The following is a 16,307-nucleotide window of genomic DNA, read 5'->3' on the forward strand; positions in this document are numbered from 1 at the left end:
GGGGGTGTTGGGACAGGTTTGATCGCCTGTTTCCGTGAGAGTATCAAATCTAGGCGATGTGTAACAAGTCCCGGCGGAGCAGTAACAATTGAAACTCACACCTGCATCAACCGCCCTGTACCCTGCCAGTGCTCCTCTGTAATGTAAATGGATGGCTGTTATTCACATTAATCACATCATCCAGATGTGTTTTTATATGGAGCATTCCAGCATCCAGACAGGACTCCCTTCTGAGGACAAGACCAGTTTTATAGAAGCAGGTTAAGTTCACCACAGCTCACCTTCCTGACAAAGCAAAACCCTGTAATTAAGGTACAGATCGACATCTCTACTTAGCTGCTGGGAAGTTTTCCATCTCAAATGTAAATAGATTCCTCTTTGCCAAGCAGAGCAAACCATTCAAAACCCATTGACATCTAGTTGATCTCTGTGGTCCTCAAGAAAGAAAAAAGGTCATGACAGCCTCTGAGGCTTTAATGACGTGTGAAAAACTGTTCTGTGGAAAATCATAAGCCAAATCACATCACTCTGGGCCCTGCTTTTGTGTCACAGCTCTTTCAAGATCATGAAAGGCAGGGCACATGATTGCCAGGCCAGGTCTGGTGCTTGTAAGGGACCTGGCCTTTCATTAGGAAAATATTACAGTTTGAACAGAGCTACATGTTTCCTGCACTTCAACCGATCATTGAGACATGTTTCAATAAAGATTAAATGTACATTTAATTTTCCCCAGTGTCTGCTGATGTCAGGAAATTAATGCAGGTGTCAACCTTTGTGAGAAGCTAACTATTTTGAAGAGAGCACGCAAAATTATTCAACTTCCAAATATTTTTAATCGTCCGTTGCTTATGATAGCCCAGATGTGCAACGGATGACAGAGCAGGAAAAGGAATAAGCCTGGATAAATGTCCGCATTGGGAAAAAGACAGTCCAAATTCTGAGTCGTTTTTCTTTATTTGATATGCGAGTCATCATAGAGAAAGGAAGGAAGTATTTATCCGTGGTATCTCTGGCAGAGTATTTGGTCACTTGATGTCTGATCTCACTGGAACGAAGAAGATCAGTGGTCACGCCTGTTTGCTCCTCAGCATCCATCGGGCTGATGCCTGCAGCCAGCTCTCAGTATGATCTCATAGGCTCAGTAGTGCCAAGGAATCGCCTTTGGTTGAGACTGAGGAGGGTGGAGTTGGGTTGTCCATGTGGTGCACTTAACAATTATTCACCCACAACATTGCACTGATGTGTACAGCCACGGTCATGAGCACTCTGTCTTTCTCTCTGCCTCGGTTTTGTCCCTCATGTCATAAATTGTGAGGTCCTCCTGTGCAAACCTGCATCCTGCTCCATTCCAGATGTGTTTAATGGCCTCTCTGGGCCACAAACATCACTGCCTCTTTTAGAGATACAGAGGCCTTGTTGACCTGAAGTGCCTCATTGACTCCTCTGCTGAAGGGTGACTCCATCAGATCGACACACCCCTGCTGACATTTCTGTAGATTAAAGGATAAAAACTAGTTGTTTACCAAAAAATTAGCTGTTTTTCTGTCCTCTCTTGCCCCGTGTGTATTTTTGCATCCATTGCCTTGATTTGCTCCATTCCCTCTCTGTCTATTTTGATATTGTGTTTGATTTACACACTGTAGTCTGGTCACCCATAACCATGTCATGATGTGCTGTGATATACAGCCCCATTAATATTTCCCCTCTGGTCTGGCTGCGGGATCAGGGCGAGCACTCATCATGCTTAATCTCCAGAAACTCAACTCTCGCCAGAATGGAGCACATTAAGAACAGCCACAGGAAACATCACACGCTCCAGGAGCGTTGAGTCAGGCTTCTGCCACCAAACTGGAAACTTTAGCTAGATTTGCAGCTCTGAGTCTGTTTAGGGTGAGCTCCAAATACTACTGTCTCTCCAGTGGGGCCATGGATTAAGATTTTACCAAAAAATGACTTAATTTGGATGTGAAAGCTTAATAATAACCACAATGATAATGATAATACATTTATATAGTGCTTTATCATGATACACAAAGTGCTTCACAGTGAAGAGGGGAAACCACTGATGTGTAGCACCCACCTGGGTGATGCACAGCAGCCATTTTGCACCAGAACACTCACCACACATCAGTTTGAGGTGGAGAGGGAGGAAATCATTGTGCCAATTACACTGGGGGGTGATTAGGTGGCCAGATGGAGACAGCCAGGTTGAGAATTTTGCCAGGACACTGGTGAACCCTATACTCTTTGCAATAAGTGCCACGGGATCTGTAATGACCACAGTGAGTCAGGACCTCGGTTTAACGTCTCATCTAACAGACGGCATCTCCTACAGGACAGCGTCCTCGTCATTGTACCGGGACAGTGGGATTTTTTATTAGAACAAGAGGGAAGACTGCCCCTTACAGGCCCATCAACACCACTTCCAGCAGCAACTTAGTTTTTCCTAGGAGGTCTCCCATCCAAGTACTAGCCAAACCCACACCTACTCAGCTTCAGTCATTCAGTAGAAACAGGGTACATGTTGATGTGGCTGCTGACAAATGCTCTTTCTGTCTGTGCACATCACAAATAAAAAGTAGATTTGGTGCTTCATAGGGGAGCAGGACCATTTTCGAACCTCTCTCATCTCCATCCATCCACATTCTGTGATCACACTGCCCACCATAGTTGACCACAACACCCTCCCACTCACCCCCAAAGGCTCACAGTAGGACATCTGAGTTGAGACACAGTGTGCAGGCTCCCTCCCAGGAGCCAGGACCTCTCTAAACCACTGCAGTTCAGACAAGACACTCATTGTGTGGGAATGTGATGAGGAGGCATGGCGGAAGTTTCCATGACATGGGTCTCTGCATATTCTCCATACATATTCTCCAACTGTCACAGACTTGTAATGCAAGGGTTCAGAAAGGATATTTTGTGTTTTTTGTGAGGATACATGTGAATTTGGATATCTGCCTCTAGAGAACTGGCATATAAGTTAGTGTGGGATTCATGTTTACACTGGAATGACACTGAAACCACAACTCTCTTTGTGGGTAGAACCATAAGATGATATTATGTGAGCTATATGTCATTCTTAGCATTCAGGATTTTTTGCTCTTGACACAAAATCACAGTGTAGAACAGCCTCCTCTGATTTAGGATGCTAATTGCTGCAGCAACAAACCCACTATGTAATCTTTCATCAGTAGGCTATACATATTCATCTGAGCATAACCACTAGTGGATGAATATGATTTCCAAGTATTTAACAGAACAAAAGAATTTGTATGAATGGACAGATGTTAACCTGGATATCTGTAAATTCTCATCTGCAGCAGTGGTCAGTGAGTGAACCTCTTAGGACTCTCGGCCTGCTGCATCTCAGTTTCTGCTCCACAGAGCCTGATTTTAGATATGGTTTGAAGAGCAGACAATATAATTGGTTTGGCTGGTGAAAGACTAGGCAAGGCCTAGAGAGAAAAGGGCCTAATTAGATAGCAGAGATTGCTAAAACAATTTCACGACTGGGATGTTGCTGCTGGGATTCCCTCAAGGACTCCATTCAGATGTGAATGTGAAATGTTGCACTTGCATACATGCATCCAAGCACACCCACCCACAAACACTAACACATAGGCATACACATGCTCATATGCACGCGCTTTATTTCTTGGCTGTTGTGTCCATTTTTGCTCTTCAGTTTCTTCTTTTTTGAAGAGGTCATGGCCAGATAAACATTTGTACACAGGGGTAATCAGTTCTGACTTCCAAGGATATCTAAGTCTGAACTTTGCTTGTAGAAACTTAAGAAGCTGAGAAACTGTGCTGTTTCACCCTTTATGGTCGAGATAAATGATGGAGCAGCAGCACCATCTATTGTTGAAATAGGGTAGTAGTAAGACTGTGATGTCTGGAAATGTAAATTGGGGGAATTATTGTGCCTATTCTGGAGACAAATAACTACAGAGGAGTCCTTTGACAGCCACATATACAAGAGAGGGCAGCTTTCATGATTAAAATAGAGGTTTCCTACAACTTTGTAACTGCTTGCATTCAGTTCTCTTTCTAATTTAGATTATAACTTGGTTGATGGACATCCACTGCTTAATTTTTTGTCAGTAAAGCAGTATTTCTGAACAGTGTTTAAAAGTATTGAAAGGTGTTGCTACTTTGCTCAGTGAAAATCTGAAAAAAAGAATCATTGACAAAAACCCTAAACAGGACAGGAATTACAGGAAATTAAAACTTTGTCATTTATTCTTTAAAAAAATCACTCATAAAAGGCACAGTAAAAGATTCTATTCATCACAAACCACAATTTCGAATCATGGCGAATCAACAAAAATGTGCGTTCAATATTTACTATATTCTGCTAATTCAAGCCATTAAAAGGCAAATTAAGTACAGTAGTATCAGATATGATCATGTAAATGGTGATATACAGTAAACAAGTTTTAAATGAGGAAACACAGTGAAAACAATACAATGTCATATTGAATGCATCCAGACGTTGCTGCAAAATAATTAGCTACTGGCCCTACTCCCATACACAATAACAAACACTACTGTTGGAAAAATCTTATCTAAAACCAATCTTTCAGCCTTAAAAAGTATAAAGAGGCTATTATGTTAGCAATAAATATTCTTAAACCTCACTTTGTCTCAGTTTGAAGAATATCAAGGAGCAGAACTTTTCCACACCTGCAGATAGACAGGTGTGCCGGAGAAGACCATAGACCGAAAATAATAGAACAAAGAACTCCCACACCCTGTCTTCTGTGCTTGCAATTAGAGGAGATTTATTGGGAACAATGTTTCGGTACACAGACCTTCATCAGGTTATTTAACCTGATAATATCTAACCTGATGAAGATCTGTGCACCGAAACATTGTTCCCAATAAATCTCCTCTAATTGCGAGCACAGAAGACAAGGTGTGGGAGTTATTTGTTCTATGAGTTTCCAGAATATAAAATAGCACCAACGAAATAAAAATAAGAATTAAAATGAACAACAACACAGCAACCGCTTAAACTAAAAATCACAATGACCAATATCAGTCACTCAAGTACTGGAGGAGTTAAAGTTAGTACAGATCATTAGCACCATATCTCCCGCAGCATGCTGACAAAGATTCTGCTACATAGACGTTGACTTTTGGTAAAAAGTAAAGAGGAGGAGTAAAGGTTGGATATGTTTTCTATATATATAGTTGTTTCAGTACCAGTCAGACTGAGACAGTGCTACTGTGCAGGTCTACTTTTCCCCTGAAAAATGTACTTAAAGTTTCTGATGATCACTAAAATACCGTTAGCATCATCTATCAAAATCCTAGTCACAGAGTTAATAAACTATGATAACTATTTAGTTAGCTGCCAGACTATTTGCTCCATCTGTTCTGACCTTTACTTACTGTCAAGGTCCCATTAAACTACCCTCCAACAATGTAAACCCTGAAAAGCCTTTGGTTAGTAAAATACCGAAGGATTTCATTGCTTTATTTGGTGGAAGCATAGAGATTTGAAAATACCTCACATTTCATTTCACTGACATGAAGTACAGTTGTAGATTTGTGTCCTGAGTTCACAGGCAGCTGGCTGTGAGGCGTACAGGAGACAGACTTCTTTTGCTGTTAAATCGCTGAAAGCATGAATCAGAGGAGAGAGCTGTTAGACAAAGTGATGAAGTTGAGATATTTACAACTTTTTAGTACGTCAAAACTAGGCAGAGATTCTGAAATACATACCCTTAGGGCCATGAGTGTGCAAGCATGTTGTTTAGTGGAAAGAGTGATAGGCATGAATTTAAAATAAAACTGAATTTCAAGAGTAGTTGAGCAATGTTAAAATGCAGCAAAAGGATGCAATTAGTTTTGTGACCAAAACCCACAAAGGGTGCCTTTGTTTTTGTGTGGTTGGTTGGATTGTCAAATTTTAAAGACTTACGAGACTGCGAGTTGGACTGAGAGAGCGAGCGCGTACAGGGCTGGAACTCCTGCTCCTGCTGCGGCTTCTACTCCACTGTAAAAACAAACACACAGCATCAGTAAACACATGAACCTCCCCCGCTACCTTCATGCTCTTACATTATTCTCTACAGCTACAATTGAATTAATTATGCTATTTTCAAGTATTATAAAGTCAGTACCGGAGCACCTCTTCTTGTCACAGCCTCGCCCTTCACCATTAAAGTATTTCCTTCTACCAAGGCCGGCCACACATGGTACATCACTAGAGGAGCAGTGAACTCTGAGTCATAGCTACGGCGATACCTGTCAGGCAGAGAGGGAAGGCAGAACAGTGAGGGAAAACAGCGACCCTCTGTGAGTGCCATCTGTGTGTTTAGGGTGACCTCCACTGGTAGGAACGGTAAATAACTTAAGTTATAAGCTGCAGTCCATAATATACTGTTTTACAATGACGATTTGGAAATGTAGCAGGTAACATAAGTTAATTCAAACGGTCTATAATTAATTAAAGTCTATCAAAAACTGACCAAATGTTTCAGCAATAGATTCCTGTGAAAGAACAAACTTTGTGCAGCCCTGATACAGGATTTCGACAGTGCTGCATATAGGACTGACTTGTTGTCGTTGTAAAGTTCTCCATCACTGGCAAAGGCCAAGTCAAGAGGTGGGTCCAGGGTCTGCATGGCGAAGGCCACCCTGCATGTCTCCCTGATCAAGGCACTGATAAGGACAAAGTCCACCTCTGGCGGGAAAGAGATCCGAGGGTTCACATTCATGGCATTGATCACATCCTGGGGAGAGCAAATACACATCAGATACACTGCCTTTTTCAGCACTAAGTGTTAAACTACAGTAACTTTCATTAATGTTGCAGAAGAATTCTTTCCTACATTGATGCTGGCCTGTACGTCATAGAGGTCCAGGTTTCTAACGATGTAGTCCACAGCTGCATCCTCCAGACTCTCTGGTCCAAAGTGGGATGGGGACAAAGTCTTTCTCACGCGCAGCTTGAACTGACGATAAGCCAGTTTTGCTGTCTTAAAGGATTCCTGAGTAATGATAGCACAAAAAAAACATAAGACCGATTGTAAAGTCAACTGATCCATATACCAGTGATGCACAAATCTGATCTAAATCAACAACATGGCAGCCCAAATAACCAAACGTAGCGCTCATTTGTCTCTAACACTTCTGCTTATCTGTAAAAAATAATTACAGTCATACCACGACAGCGATGAAGATGATTTTCTGGACCATCTCTAAGTCATCAACGTAGCGTCGAAGCAAGGTCTGGGCCTCCAGACGCTCCACAGCATACAGGTCGCTGAAGCGTGATACCAGGCGTGCGTGACGGGAGGAGTTAGTGAGCTGGGCTCTGGTGGGTGACTCACTCCTAATGGGGCTGGACGAGCGGCTGAGCCTGGGCAACGGGCTCGGAGAGCGACTTCTCACCAATCTGAGAGAGAGGGAATGAAAAAACCCATAAAGCCACAGACGTAATTTGAGAAATTGTTCTGGGTGTGTATGTAAAGTATGTGTGTGTGTGTCTGTGTGTGTGTTTGGTACACGCCAGCACCTCTCCTGCAGCATGGCCTTCTCTGTGCTCAGATATGACACTTCATCTCTCAGGAGGAGAATCTGCCGCTCATAATCATCAAGGGCATCCAGCTTCCTCTTATAAATCTCCACCTGCTCATGTGCGGATCGTAAACTGAAAAAAAACCACACACCTCACATTAACACAGGACTGCATATATTGCATCTAAAAATGAATATAATGTTTGACTGTATCACCCACTCTGCTTTCATTTGTAATATTTCATCTTCGGTGGCCAGCAGAGTGGTTGCAGATTTGCTCTTTGTCTCTTCCAGCTCCTTCTGAGCTTCATCCAATCTGTCAAAACAAAAATCTGAAAATTGAATTGTATGTTTTATGTGTTTCAGAACATGTACAAAGAGAAAACTACAAGGAGAGAAAAACGTATAAAAAACCCGCATATTCATCATCTTGCCCATGGAGTTGTATTTTTACCATATAATTTTTCAGTCTATCCAAACCACATCTAAACAAGGGTTGACTTAGGAAACCGGCTGCGGTCCTGATTTATGATAGTTTGCATGTTAGCATGCCAAAACAGCTGTGCTACTGTCGTCAAACCTTTATGAACAAAGCTGTCATCTGATTGCCAGTGATGTAATGCACCTCTGCGTGAGAAGTATCTAACAGCAGAAGTGGTTATCACCAAAACAAAAAGGTGTATCACCATGCCATTCTAATTCAAACTGTGTGTGAACTGTTTGTGGTTTTGTGAGCCAGTATTACACATGCTGTCTTATATCTGTGAGACTCACTCTGCTCTGACGGAGTCCAACTGCAGGCGAGTGGAGCACAGCTGAGTCTCCATCTTCTGCATTTCATTGTCATGGGAGGCTGAGAGCTCCCTGATCCTCCTGTCCTTTTCCACTGAATCCTGATAATAACAAATGATACAGTACAGTAACAGTAACCACAATAGCGAATGGCCACAATAGAAGAAAATGGTTTTAATTGTTTGAACATTTTAATGTAATTTTATGTCTATGAATTAGTGTTACACGATTAGTCTTGCATATGCATTGTGTATTAAATATGTCACCTGGATGAGCTGTAAACTGGTGTCTTCAGTGACCGAGGGCCTCGCCATTGAGAAACAGGTGCCCAGCCAAGGCAGCAGGCGCATTTTGAGAGTTTCCACCCCAGCATAGTGTCCACCTGTTTCACAGGGACAGATAAATACTGAGTATGTGTTGAAAAGTTCATGAGTGATTATAATCTGGTTGGCGCTTCGTAAAAGAAAACAATGTCTTATACTGTAAATGAAAAGTTTTACCTTCAGCAGCTGTGAGGTTAAGGATGGCAAACAGTTGACCCTGGATCTTGGCAGTTAATTCTATCAGCTCACAACATCTGTTCAGATTCTGGTCACAGGAAATCACCTGGGAGGGTAATCATGACAAAAATTGGTCAATGAACAAGACTAATTTTTGCTGTGTAACTTTTTTTCCAAGTTTTTTTTGTAATACAATTAAATAAAAAGACCCCCAAAACAGGAAACTGTTTGATGTATTAAAAAAGAGGGGATCTCCTTCCTTCTTTGCAACTGATGAGAGTAATTTATTGATGAATGGTTGCCTCTTTGTCAGATAGGCTAAACGTGGCATTTACATTTTAAGGCTGCAAAACTTTAATCAGCCTTCATGTCTAATGTTTGTGTTTTAGAGTACACTGGGAAAAGCTTTTTTTTATTTATTTAAAAACCATGAGGTATTTGATTCATAAAATGATACCAGTTGTATGTATTTTTGGTCATGAGATATAATGTTGTTGTGTTAATGTTTTTGTTGTTTTAAGTTTTTTAAATCTACAGAAATAAATGTTTGTAGAAGACAGGCGAGGACAAACTATGGATGTATTATAAGAGCTCTTATAATAGATCCGCGGGACAAACCAAAGGAAGAGTCAAAGAGTATCCAAAGAAATCAAGAGGTATCCCTCCTGCCTATTGTCGAGCTCCATTAAAACAGCTAACTACCGTCTCGCGTCGGGCGACAAAACGACACTACGGACATCGACATGTGTAATGATATAAATTGACTGTCGTGTACATTTATAGTATAACCTGCAAAATATTAGCCCGGTATTTTTGAAGTTTACACAAAGTACTTCCACCCAGCGGACAGAGACTTCCACAGCAAGTAACAGGACGTGAACCATCTTAACAGTGAAGTAAGAGATCTTTGAAATAGTCCGACAGTAGCCATGGCGACTGGCGTCCATGGCAACCAAACTCTCCCAGGAAATCCAGTATCTAGCTAACAAGTGCATTCCTTTGCTGTAATGTTTTAAATTATTTCAACCATTTCAAAACCACTGTCCTTCGATAACGTTATCCATAATTACAATAATAATAATTGGTCGAATTTCTCCTTGCTAGCAAGTGCAAAAAGTCGCCACTTCTACAGGAGTAAACATAGCAATTTATCATTTATAATAAGGGGTCATTTTGTTGAAAATATTTGACCACAATTACATTTCAAGTGTATACAAATGTACCTTGTGAACAGTAGCTAATTGAATAGCTAGCATCGTGGAACAGGGCAAGTTCCAACGAAGTGGTTTGGTCAGATTTAGGTCTTTCATTACTTATTGATGAACTTACATGATAGTCTTTGTACCAGCTCTCCAGCTTGTCCTGTAACACGCTGAAGGAAGATGTGTTCGCCAGTCTCCTTAAAGTGTCGGCCATGTCCGTCAGTAATAACTGGCTAATCCTCGGAGGTTTAAAAAGCCCCAGGACGAGAGGATAACAGCCTGGGGGTGTATTCTGTAGAGTGTGTAGTAAAACTTCCTGTCCCAGCAGCTTTCTCCACCTACGACGCAGATGCCAAGCACCGCTTCAGTTGTGGCAACCAAGTGAGGAGACGAGCTGACGAATAACCGCTCAGTGTTTTAAATAACGGAGAGACTGAGAGCACGACTCAGTTCACTGTTGGCTGTGCTACCGTGAAATAAAGACGACTGTAATGTCACACTGTCAAACGACACCAAACCTTGCAGGTAATTAACACTGAAGTCTCCGCCAAAGGCATTGTTTTGTTTTTAATTGTGCACTATACAGAATACACACACACACACACTTGTGTTAATGTTCAGTTGCCTTTGGTTATATATTTATTTCACTCTATTATTATTATTATTATTATTATTATTATTATTATTATTATTATTATTATTATTATTATTATTATTGCTTTTAAATCTATTTTATGTTATTACATTTTCATAATTTTTATTTTTACTTTACTGTCTACTATTTTTTTCCTGAAAACTTTATTTATTTACAACAAAGAGGTATAATAATTGTCAAACAAAAACAGTAAAGCAGTAAAAAGCAACTTTGTACAAGCCAGAGGAGTCCAAAGTACATTCATTGTGAGTCCTTTTAGAGTTCAGATAAAATGTACTTCCTTAAAAATATTGAAAGTCTTTGTAGCTTTTTTGTCCCATTTTCAATTAAAGTGCCATTCTGCTTGAGTTCAACAACAAACCGATTAAAGCAGGTTTGGAGCCAGACCATTTCGATTTGCAGATGTGGAATTTACCAAGAATGATCAGAAGCTGAATTATACAGTTGTTTACTGTCTATACTTGTTCTGTCTTATTATTGGTTTGTCAGTCATCTGTGAAGCACTTTGAATTGTCTTAACCTGTATGAAAAGTGCTATACAAAAGTTTGATTGATTGATTGACTGACTGATATTTAATAGCCTACTACTACCACTAATAATAATGATAACAACAATGACAACAACAACAACAACAACAACATAATAATAATAATAATTATTATTCTTATTATTATTATTATCATTGTTATTATTGAACATTATTTTTTGCTACATGAATATCTGCAAAATTTAAATCCACACACTGTCTATCTGCTTTGTCAGTTGTCACAGATTTTGCTTTACCATAGTCTGTATAGTAGAAAATTTGATTTGATTTTTATTTGTTTACACAAATGCAAAAGATACTTATTGATATACATATAAATAACAGAAAAATGTGATGGAGAGGTACAAAAAAAACTCAAAGGGGTTTGATCAGAACACTCACAAAAGACTTACTTTACTAAAACAGGCTATTTATTGCCCTTCTCCGACAAAATAAAGCAGCTGTTGTAACTTTTTAAAATCAAATACTCTTTAGACTTTACTGTTAAACAACCATTTAGAATTAGGATAAGAGTCCATGGAAAATATGAATGGACATGTTTTTCTATTTTGGGATCCTTCTGTCATTGGCTTGTTGACTTGGATTGTACCATCTTGTATTATCGTAGAAACGTCCCTTATTTGAATAAGCTCAGTTCAAATAAAAATATTTTAGATCTGTTCTCAAAGTTTGTATTAAAATCATCTTTTATTCATAATTAAGTATCGAAAAGTCAATGATCACAAATAACCCGTTTTTTATGTTCTCTGAAAAGTGGTATGCTCCGCGTCACTCTGCAAGCAGGAGAGGGAGGGTCAACATGGCGTCTGAGCAGGTCCGTTATGCCCAATCTGTGTTGTTATTACTGCATTTTCTCCGTTTTGTGGTAGTGTTTGTTAAGAGGGCAATGATATAGTTATATTTCCGAGTAACCTGATATATAATACAATATATTATATAAATGTACTGGGCTTTTTTGTCGGCCCTTAATGTCAGTGTAATAAATTTGGCCTCCGCTTCGTTATTTCTAATAGGTACCGTTATATGGACATGAAAATGCCGTTATTTTAGTAGCTCTGCTTTTTGACAACGAAGTAATTTGCTAATATAAAGATCATATAAGCTGCATGATAATGAAAAAAATCGAGTTTATTGCCATTTTGCGGCTAAAATGAGTGCAGTTTATTTTTAGTTATGGCCACAGACAGGCAGGCGCGGGGCATTTAACTGAGATGCATACCAGCGCAGAGCACAACACACATTCGAAATAACAAGAAACTAAAACCTAAAGTTTGTCATGCCTCTGATTAGTAAATGAAGACTGGTGGAGACATTCTTACACAGAGAAAGACATTTTTACTAAACTGGGCGAGAAAACCACTAGTATATGACCCCTATGTGTAAAATTACACTGTGATTTTAAGGTGAATGTATTCAAGAATGGAGGTGGACATAAGATTTTAAAAGGTCAATTCCAGTCTGTGCATGTAGAGGGTCTTATAAGCCTATAAAACTAAGTAAAAAGTTATTTTGAAGTGAATATTCATTTAATCTGTGCAAAAAGAATGGATTTTAGTCATTTGTATCATGGCTCAGTGTAAAACTAGTCTTGTCGGGTGTAGTAAAGAGATTGTTTTGCATTCCAGGAAAGTTCCAACGGGCCAGTGAAGAAGTCCATGAGAGAAAAGGCTATAGAAAGACGCAATATCAACAAAGAACACAACAGTAACTTTAAAGCAGGCTATGTACCCATTGAAGAGGAGCGTCTTCATAAGACAGGGCTGAGAGGACGGAAGGGAAACATGGCTGTTTGCATCATCGTCCTCCTCTTCCTCCTTGCCTTAATTAACCTTATTGTGAGTACTAAATCTACTTGTGCATCCAAAGAATACTAGCTGAGAAAGAATGATAACAATGTGTTGTTTCAATAATCGTAAATCATGGTCTTTTAAAATCTGTATTTAATTTACCGTCCCGTAGATCACACTGGTAATATGGACGGTGATCCGTATCGGCCCGAATGGCTGTGACAGTATGGAGTTCCATGAGACTGGCCTGCTACGCTTCAAGCAGAAGGCGGACATGGGCATTGTTCACCCACTGCACAAGAGCACAGTAGGAGGTCGTAAGGACCAGGACTTGGTCCTTGTTGGCAACGACAACCCAGTGAGAATCTCAGAGTACATTTACAGTGGACACTGAGCATTTTAAAAACATGTAAGTGACACGTTGTTTGGATAATTCACATTTTTTAAACTGTTTTATTTTATGTGTGTTGTTCCAGGTCGTGTTCCAGCAAGGCACCACTAAGCTGAGTGTAGAAAAGGACAAGACCTCAGTTGTCAGTGATGTTGGCATATCCTTCACCGACCCTCGTACACAGACCACATTCTTCAGCACTGACTTTGAAAACCATGAGTTTCATTTGCCCAAAGGAGTCAAAGTCCTCAGTGTTAAAAAGGCTTCCACAGAAAGGGTGTGTATGTTGCTTATAACTCTCTGACTACTATTACAAAAGAGCCAATCATGAATTGTATCAGTGTTTCACAACCGGGGCACAAAGTAGCATATCGTCCCTTCAGAAATTGGTGGTATTGTTGTATTCAGACCACATTTGGCATATTTTGTTGTGTTATACACAACTTTCAAATGGATTAAATAGTTTTTTACTATCATTCTATGCACAATAAGTCATTATCGTAAAGTTAAATGACAGTTTGTAAAGTTTTTGCAAATTAAGTACAAAAGCACTGAAAGTCCCCAGGAACACATTGAGCTCCATCAGTGTAAAGGGGAGGGTGTTGATACCCAGGGACAAAATGTACACAGCTCAGACAATTCTATAGTAGCCTTCAAACAAGTATCTGCAGGCCCTTGAGGGGCCCAGTCAAAGCTTAGATTGGAAATTTCAATACTGAGAGAGGTTGGCAGTTCCCCAATGCTCCCTGGCCTATCTGACAGAGCCTGAGAGGATCTGAAAGAGAAGCAGGTGTACAAAGCTGCTTAATACAGGTCCACTAAGACTCAAAGCTGTAATCACTACTAAAGGTACTTCTACAAAGTTCAAAACAAAAGCCTGAATATGGATATAGATTAAATATTTTAGTTATACATCTTTAATAAAAGTGGAAAAAATAATCTTTCAAGTTTGCTTTCACACTTTAGTTATGGGGTATGGCATTTAAATAAAGTTTAGAACACACATATACACTATGTGGAAAAGGTAATGGAGTTGTAGTACTATCCAAAGCCTCCATGTACTGTACTGCTTTTTAAAGTGTTGGCAAATCTCATATTTTCTTTCTTGATTTTAGATCACCAGCAGTGCAGCATCCGACCTGAACATCAAAGGGGACGGCAAGGCCATCATTCGTGGTAATGAGGGGGTCAACATCATGGGCCGGACTGTAGAGTTCAAAATGGCTGGAGGTATCGAGCTCAGAGCTGTAAGTATGTGTGATTTGTGACACTGGGTTTAGTGTGGGACACTACATTCTCAGATGAGCAGAGTTTTCTCAATTTGGTACAAAAACCTTCAAATTTTTGTGTTTAAGTTTAACTTGGTTTTTTTTGCATGAATGCCATGAAAAGCTAAGGACTTTCTCTTTGCAGGAGAACAGCATTGTCCTCAACGGATCGGTCATGTTCAACGCTACACGCATCCCTAACTCTGCAGGAGATGTGTATTTTGATGAGGGTCTGGAGAGGTACAAGCTCTGCATGTGTGCAGATGGAACTCTGTTCCGTGTGCAGGTGAAGTATCCCAACATGGGCTGCCAGACATCAGATAACCCATGTAGAAAAGCTCACTAGGAAACTGGACTGAAATCTGCTGGATCTCCTTACAATCTGTCACCACTGAAGTCAGATAAACCACATATTTTGATACTGTATTATTGCAAATCATATGATATTCTTCATAGCTCGCACATAATACCTCTACAGTTCATCTGACAAATTCTGTATTTCTTATTTAGTTTGCCAAATAGCAATTGTGTTACAGATCATTGCCGCTTGGCCAAAGATATTAACATACCTATAAGTGCTGAAGTTTTTTTTAATGTTCTGCAGATTTGCCAACATAATATAAAGTTCATAATACCATATCAGCATTTAACACTCCGGTATTTAATATTATACTGTGGTTTACACACTTTTGATGGTGTTTAGAAGCTACAGTATTTATTTTTTGCCTTACCGTCCAGTATTACCTATATACAAAACCTGTCAAGGGTTTGTATAAAATTTTATTTGCTGTGCATTGTTTCTGGCAGCTGTGTTTGATATTTTCCCTATTACATGTACTGACAAGTGTGAAACACTATATGATAATAATACTTGCAGGTAAAATGCACAGAATTTTGGATAAACTGTAATACATAAGATATATTTTAAGCCATCCAGTAGTGTTAAAGCAGAGTAGGTCTCTTTCTGCACATCTTGGACTGTCAATCATGCACGTGCCGATGGATTTACAAGGGATGATATATAACATGATATATATGTAATATTTAAATTTTGTTGCAAAAGCTTTTTTACAGTGAAGTAATACAATGTTGGAAAAACAGAACGAGTGTGTTTGCACTAAGTTATGCTACAGATTAATGCAAATCTCTTTAAATGTTGATGTTCATGAATGTCAGGAAAGTTTAAATCAACAGCAACTTGGGTCTAAGCCTTCACTGAGTGGTTTGAATTTTGTGCAATATAATATTAAAGATTTGACAAGTTTGGATTATCTTGTCTGTTAACCATACTGATGTTGAGAAATGTCATGAAGTAGCTGTTCTCAGAGCATTTGAGGCTTGATGCCTGATGTGAGAGAACAGTGTTTTTGATCAACTAAATGGAAAACAGAAAAAATGGCTACCGGCTTTATTTGAAAATGTGTCCAACATTTCATTGCTATGTTTGTTTCAATAAAGAAACATGTTTAAACACTGCTGCTATGTGAAACCTATTGTGATTTGTTTTCAGTTTGTTTACATGGTCATTTAAAACCATAAAAGAAGACTGTGTCTCATTATGATGTTTTATTATCTAATAAAATGTGCAGCCAGGGCATGGCTTCATCATAAACCTCCAGGATTGCAGTTAT

General features: G+C 39.5%; 2 protein-coding genes across 3 annotated transcripts; one reads left to right on the forward strand and one right to left on the reverse strand.

Annotated features, from left to right (window-relative positions):
* Positions 1–950: 950 nt before the first annotated feature.
* spata18 (spermatogenesis associated 18) lies at positions 951–10,588 on the reverse strand. Of its 2 annotated transcripts, XM_067597605.1 has the most exons (13): positions 10,155–10,588; positions 8,826–8,931; positions 8,592–8,707; positions 8,308–8,426; positions 7,754–7,849; positions 7,532–7,666; positions 7,180–7,411; positions 6,846–7,004; positions 6,571–6,746; positions 6,135–6,258; positions 5,933–6,007; positions 5,523–5,627; positions 951–1,490 (listed from the first exon to the last, which is right to left on the reverse strand). In XM_067597605.1, the coding sequence occupies exons 1-12, from the start codon at positions 10,239–10,241 to the stop codon at positions 5,571–5,573; spliced, it is 1,482 nt and encodes a 493-aa protein (XP_067453706.1). In that variant the 5' UTR covers positions 10,242–10,588; the 3' UTR covers positions 951–1,490; positions 5,523–5,570. The 2 variants fall into 2 exon arrangements, with proteins under 2 accessions (XP_067453706.1, XP_067453705.1); XM_067597604.1 differs by lacking the exon at positions 951–1,490 and having other exon boundaries at positions 4,228–5,627.
* Positions 10,589–11,989: 1,401 nt separating this feature from the next.
* On the forward strand, positions 11,990–16,152 carry sgcb (sarcoglycan, beta (dystrophin-associated glycoprotein)). The gene is made up of 6 exons (XM_067597606.1): positions 11,990–12,044; positions 12,856–13,065; positions 13,190–13,375; positions 13,494–13,685; positions 14,524–14,655; positions 14,822–16,152. The coding sequence occupies exons 1-6, from the start codon at positions 12,030–12,032 to the stop codon at positions 15,020–15,022; spliced, it is 936 nt and encodes a 311-aa protein (XP_067453707.1). The 5' UTR covers positions 11,990–12,029; the 3' UTR covers positions 15,023–16,152.
* Positions 16,153–16,307: the final 155 nt, after the last annotated feature.

This window comes from Thunnus thynnus, chromosome 8, assembly GCF_963924715.1.
Source record: "Thunnus thynnus chromosome 8, fThuThy2.1, whole genome shotgun sequence".
NCBI classification, from domain to species: domain Eukaryota; kingdom Metazoa; phylum Chordata; class Actinopteri; order Scombriformes; family Scombridae; genus Thunnus; species Thunnus thynnus.

What these genes read in the sequence shown, in the direction of transcription:
- spata18 (XM_067597605.1), bottom strand. Translation starts at nt 10,241, where the DNA reads ATGGCCGACACTTTAAGGAGACTGGCGAACACATCTTCCTTCAGCGTG. An exon ending in AAGGCCATGCTGCAGGAGAG is followed by an intron (nt 7,412 to 7,531) that starts GTGCTGGCGTGT and finishes CCTCTCTCTCAG; the next exon opens with ATTGGTGAGAAGTCGCTCTC. An exon ending in GAACTTTACAACGACAACAA is followed by an intron (nt 6,259 to 6,570) that starts GTCAGTCCTATA and finishes TCTGCCTGACAG; the next exon opens with GTATCGCCGTAGCTATGACT.
- sgcb (XM_067597606.1), top strand. An exon ending in TTGCCTTAATTAACCTTATT is followed by an intron (nt 13,066 to 13,189) that starts GTGAGTACTAAA and finishes ACCGTCCCGTAG; the next exon opens with ATCACACTGGTAATATGGAC. An exon ending in TTGTTGGCAACGACAACCCA is followed by an intron (nt 13,376 to 13,493) that starts GTGAGAATCTCA and finishes GTGTTGTTCCAG; the next exon opens with GTCGTGTTCCAGCAAGGCAC.